The sequence below is a fragment of the Epinephelus moara genome, chromosome 4 (genome assembly GCF_006386435.1).
Source record: "Epinephelus moara isolate mb chromosome 4, YSFRI_EMoa_1.0, whole genome shotgun sequence".
In the NCBI taxonomy this organism is placed as follows: Eukaryota; Metazoa; Chordata; class Actinopteri; order Perciformes; family Serranidae; genus Epinephelus; species Epinephelus moara.
Window position 1 is genome coordinate 45,275,858 of NC_065509.1, and position 6,081 is coordinate 45,281,938.

General features: G+C 44.4%; 1 protein-coding gene across 2 annotated transcripts in view; it reads right to left on the reverse strand.

The window, feature by feature from the left end:
- Positions 1 to 4,411, reverse strand: part of slc36a1 (solute carrier family 36 member 1) — a 49,522-nt gene extending 45,111 nt beyond the window's left edge. The window contains exons 1-3 of one of the 2 annotated variants that reach the window (XM_050042541.1): positions 4,199 to 4,394; positions 2,846 to 2,935; positions 2,170 to 2,254 (exon numbers count right to left, since the gene is read on the reverse strand). In XM_050042541.1, the coding sequence (XP_049898498.1) occupies positions 2,170 to 2,254; positions 2,846 to 2,935; positions 4,199 to 4,335 (312 nt within the window). In that variant the 5' untranslated portion in view covers positions 4,336 to 4,394. Of the gene's footprint in view, positions 1 to 2,169; positions 2,255 to 2,845; positions 2,936 to 4,198 lie in introns of both variants that reach the window. The other variant, XM_050042542.1, reaches the window with a different exon arrangement.
- Positions 4,412 to 6,081: the final 1,670 nt, after the last annotated feature.

The window sequence follows — 6,081 nt, forward strand, 5'->3', positions numbered from 1 at the left end:
CTCACGCCCCCCATTGCCCCGAAAAAGGCACATTCTGTATAAACAAAAGTAGGTAGGCGGCATTTTGCTGCACTCCCCGATTTTGTTTTTATACTGCCAATGCTGAAAAAAGACTGATTGGGCTTTCCTGCAAATTTGCACAACTCCTGTTTAAAAAGGGCTGAAGACTCTAAAAGATGTTAAAAGCTTAAGGTGTGACACCCTGTGATGCCTAAAGACACTTTGAGGTTTCGCTGTAAGATTCTTAAAGACTCCAACTAGACTCCTTCAGAGCTGATGTCCCATCACGCTCCTGGTGGATATTCTGACTACTCCAATAATTTAATAACAGAGTTCCATGACTTTCCCAAACCATTTTCAAGCCTGGAAAACAAGACTGGAATTCCATGACTTTTCCAGGTTTGTTGACTAGGTTTTTGTGGATGTAATCTATTACATTAAATCCTCTCTGCCTGCTGGTCTGGAAATCACATCTCCTCTATCAGCTGAGTGTGTGTTCACATACAGGATCTGAATCCTGGTTCCTCCCTATAAATCTCTGTCTGTCACATATTTATTAGTATCTATGAACAAACACTGAGACATTCTCACGCTCTCTGTGAGTCGTACACACTGTACGTGGGAACGTTCTGATGTTACCATGGGAACTGACATACGACCTGAGATTACCATCATGTGACCGACCACATGGTCAACTCCATAATCAGAACACACACACTTCACACCTCCTCAGTTCCCGAGGCGTCACGTCAACACCACAGGTTGGTTCAGATGTGTCGAGGCGTGCAGGTCAAAGGTCACATGACACAGCAGTCTGTGTGTTACATGGACACAGTAAACAATCTGAGAACGTGGTCTGACAGGAGTCAGATTGAATATCACAGACGCTGTTGGTTGTAAACTGAACTTTTATTTTCTATGATTAATATATAAAAAACTTCTTCTGACCCCGTTTGAACATGAGTGATATTATTTGAGTTGCTCTTTAGTTTCTGAGGATCCAGTTTGTTTCTGTCTTTATCACCTGTCCTGTCCATGATCCCGTCCTGCCAGCGGTCTTGTTTATACAGACATCGTTTCGGCACTGTAACTCCCTCCGCTGCAGGCTTAAAGGTGAGACAACTCTGTCCCCTCATTCTGTGACTGTACCTTTTATACAGAACAGGGAGGCGGTGACGTTCCCGCCTTGAAGAGGCAGAGTATAAACACATCGTCAGGCTGCAAAGGTGACGACTGGCCCGTCCTAGTCTCTAAGGTCCTGTTTATACAACAACGATTTCAACTGAAAACGGTAAACTTTAGTTGCGTTTTGGCCAATCGTTTACACGACAGCAGCGTTTTGGGTGCCTGACAACACAACGTTTTCAAAACGAGTTCCAGAGTGCAACTGTTTGGAAACAGCACCGTCTCCGTTGTCATGTAAACTTGCAATATGCAGTTCCTCTGAAAACGGAGACTTTTCGCACATGCGCATTACACTTCCAATCACTAGGCATGTGCAATGATTTTATCAACGCTTCTCCAGCAAAGTGTAGATCTACTCTGGCAACTCCACATCGTCACGGTCCTCTCCGCTCCTCTCACCCACACTTGAGCACCCGTTCTGGGATACACAGTGTCGGCCCGCCTGGCCTGACCTCCACGGCCCTCCCTGGACAGATGCTCAAGTGTGGGTGAGAGGAGCGGAGAGGACCGGCAAGTTACCTGGGCTTCATCAATCAAATAATGCGTTAGTGCCCAACACTGATTATAACTACTTAATAAGAAAGTAGTATTTGGGTATAGCAAAAAAATAAAAATAAACTTCAGGTTGCAGCCTCCACTCAGAAAATTATACAGTCCTAAAACTGCGGTCCTGAAACTGCAGCCTCCGGCACTGCAGCTTTACCTTACTCAATTTTGCGGCTCTGTGTGAACGGAGATCGTTTCAATAATGTCGTCATATAAACGTGGAAGTTTTCTAAAACGCAAAAGACAGACTTTTCTGTTTTTAGAGAAACCGTTGTCGTCTAAACAGGGCCTAACTCAAACACACCCACACTTCACTCACTGTGTGTTCAGGTGTGGCTCCGTGTCACAGTGTGAGACTCAGATCCTGAACACTTCCTGTGTGTGTGTGTGTGTGTGTGTGTGTGTGTGTGTGTGTGTGTGTGTGTGTGAGATCAGGACCTGTTTAATGTTGTCACTGAGGAAGACGAAGTAGACGCAGCAGAAGCCGAGCTGGGTGATGATGAGAAACAAGTTCACCGTCTGTCTGAGAGAGAGAAACGCAAACAGAGACAGACAGACAGACAGACAGACAGACAGACAGACAGAAAGACAAAGGGGGACAAACAGAGACAGACAGCAGAGGTTGGACAGAAGGTCAGAATGCTTCTACAGTAATTATTGAGCCTGAATCAGAACTATTCACTCACACATCAGCTTCACTGACTAACATGTAGACGACCCAGTCGCTCCCTGACAGGAAGTCCTGATATGTTCAGACCAGTGTCTCTGACTGGGAGTTCAACTGGACCAAACAAATCATCAAGGTGAAGTAAATACTGTTGATAAACCTTTGGTCCTGATGGTCATGTGGACGCCACCTGACAGACCCCATCCTGTATCTCATTTCACAGCGTCCTGCTGTGCTTCATCTGATGGTCTCTGTGTTTGTGAATCAGTTTCTATTTATGTCCAACAAGTTCCCTGAAAAACCAGCGTTCATTTGGTCCAAACTTAGAAACATGAAATTATTTGTTTGACTTCAGGGCAGTTTGAAATCAGCACTGAAGACCTCTTTATAATATTGTGTAAATTATATGAGTGGATTTTGGTCACGTGACTAAAACATTCGTCTTACTTTCCCCACACTGAGTGTCTCCTCAGCCACGACACGTTCTCCATCCCGTACTGCACCGCCTCGCCGTAATTCAGGGACGGCCGGTTCATCCTGGAAGGGAAATAAACAAACACGTGATTTAGTAACGTTGGATTAAACTCTGTCTCTAAGAGTGACACAACCTGAGAACACTGATCTCTCTCTGCGTTCATACTCAGATATTATGTCTGTTTTCAGTCTCTGTTTATTCACTGACGGTCGTGGTCACTTTGTTTCCCATCATGCTTCACAGGCGCACAGTTACACACACACACACACACACAGTATGCAGTGGTGACGAACTGATCGTTACGCAGGAAGAGGAACAGAGAGCAGAGGCTGATAAAGGCTTCATGGTTTCACATCTATGATTTAAACAGGAAGTGATGATTCTGACTCTGCAGTAAAAGAAACCTGAGAAACAAGAAGAGCAGAATTTTTCGCACCAGCGCTTCCTGTCGGATCAATATTAGCTGTAGGAGCTGAGGAGTCATGTGACGCTCTTCATTCATGCTCTCTGTGTGTTTAATCCTCTCTGGCGTGGCGAGGCGGAGCTGGTGTCTATCTCTGCATGAGCGGGTCAAAGGTCAGGAGTCACGGTGGACGGGCGGGTCGACTGCTGGAGGCAGCGCCAACAGCAACACGCACTAATGGGAATCTGATGACCAGTAAAACCAGTGTGTCAGCCACTAACAGCTGTAAAACTTCACTGCCTCGTCTGTGCGGTTACATCATCTGATGGCTGACAGCGTTTACTGCTCCTCCTCTGATTGGTGGAGCTGATCACAGGTCACAGGTTCATCAGGCGCACTGACAGAGATCCTGACTTCACTCTTTACAGGACGCCAAATAAACTGAGCTGACGTGTGTTTGATGCCTGAGAGCTTTTCATCATGACGGGCAGAGCAGAGCTCTCCTACATGACACCACAGCCTGGGACAGACGCAGCATAGGGTTTAATTATGAGTCTACTTTGGATGTGGACAGCACAAGCTGGGGACAAACCTCCGTGTGTCCACAGCAGAAACAGAGACACGCCCACACAGAGTGTAATCTGACCACCAGCCACAACAAACAGTCGGTGTGGGCACAGCGAGCAGAGAAGTCAACAGAGCAGGACCTGAGGTCTCACACACACACACACACACACACCCATCAGTCAGTACTAAAGTGAATGGCAGGATGTTTGAGGAGGGCGGTCAGCTTTACTGTCACTTCAGTCAGTTAGATATTTGGCATATGTCACAGAGCTTCAGCTCCACCTCACCTGCTGGAGGGAGGTCACATGACACAGAGCCAAACAGTGTTCAGACTGTCAGGTGTGTGTGTACTTACTTTGCACTGAGGTGGTGGGAACACTTCACCAGCAGCCTCATACAGTGGATCGCTACCAAGCCCATACACAGCAGGCTGACAGGTCCCAGCTGAGGACAGACAGACAGAGAGACAGACAGAGAGAGAGAGAGAGACATACAGACAGAGAGAGAGACATACAGACAGAGAGAGAGAGAGGGAGAGAGACATACAGACAGAGACAGACAGAGAGAGAGACATACAGACAGAGAGAGAGAGAGAGAGACATACAGACAGAGACAGACAGAGAGAGAGACATACAGACAGAGACAGTAAGAGAGAGAGACAGACAGACAGAGTGAGTGACTGTTGAGACTCAAACACTGTAGATTAAATGATATATTTCATATTTACAGTCTCACAGCTGTTCTGAGGATTTTAAAGCTCTGTAACATTTCCAGACCTCTGACTAATACAGACAGGCGCCATCTTAATTACCCATAATGCATATACAACCACCGTACCACACCTGTCCCAAACAGTCATCATCAAACAGTGATAAAACATACATTAAATATTAAACAGCATATACACAGATAATTCAAACTCAGTTTAGTCCACATGCAGCCCAGTTTGATCCCAGTGGGTCAGACCAGTTAAACATGACCAGTTCATCAGTCTGTGGTTGTGTCAGAGCCTCAGCAGCAGGTTACACCCTTACTGGTCTAAGATAAAGGTCTGATACAGACTCTGTACTGATTATATTGTGCACAGTGTTCAGTATCTTTAAATCTGACCACAGGAAGTATTTATTGTTTCAGAGAGCTGCGATGTATGATGCACTAAGTCATCCAGTGGGCCTGACTGGACCCTGTGACGGGCCTGTTCTGGCCCCCGGGCCGTATGTTTGACACCTCTGGTATAATGTACACAACAACAGGTCCATGAAGAGAATCACAATCAGTGTGAACCAATCATGTGTCACAGACAGATTGTTTTTATAAAGGACGGCAGCTAAACACACATCACATATCATAACTCTCAAACCCGTAAGTTAAAACAAATATCGCGAAAATTTTAAAGGAATTGGTGATTAACCAAACTGGAAGAATCTCGTTTAATCTGGACAGACAGTCTCAAAACTTATAAGAGGGGCCTCCGCAATGCCAGAGCAAACTATTACTCAGCATTAATAGAAGAAAACAAGAACAACCCCAGGTTTCTTTTCAGCACTGTAGCCAGGCTGACTGAGAGTCAGAGCTCTATTGAGCTTTGTATTCCTTTGGCCCTTAGCAGTAATGATTTTATGAGCTTTTTTAATGACAAAATTCTAACTATTAGAGGCAAAATTCATGACCTCCTGTCCTCAGATAGTACCTATCTAACTTCAAACACAGCTGTAAGACGTAATATATATTTAGATTGCTTCTCCCCAATTTCTCTTCAAGAATTGACCGCAGTGATTTCTTCATCTAAAGCATCAACGTGTCTCTTAGACCCCATCCCAACTAGGCTACTTAAGGAGGTCTTACCTTTAGATTACACTCATATATTAGATATGATCAATGTATCCTTATTAACAGGCTATGTACCACAGTTTTTTTTTTCACTTTTTATTTTATTTTTATTTCAGACAGCCAAGACGAAACATCAATTGAGTAAACAAAAAATGTATAACTACTATCCTTCATTTAACATAAATAACTCTGTAATGAATAAGACTAAATTCATTCCACTCCAATACACATTACTGCTTTCATAAGGCAAGACTGAAAGTAATTTGTCATACCACACTGATAAGTCAGGTGGGACTGCATCCAACCATGTGTGAAGAATAGCAGCATAGAGCATAATATTTAATAGTTTTACACTATGACCAGACAAAGGGTTGTTACCAAAGATGCATAGTTTTGGATCCATTATTA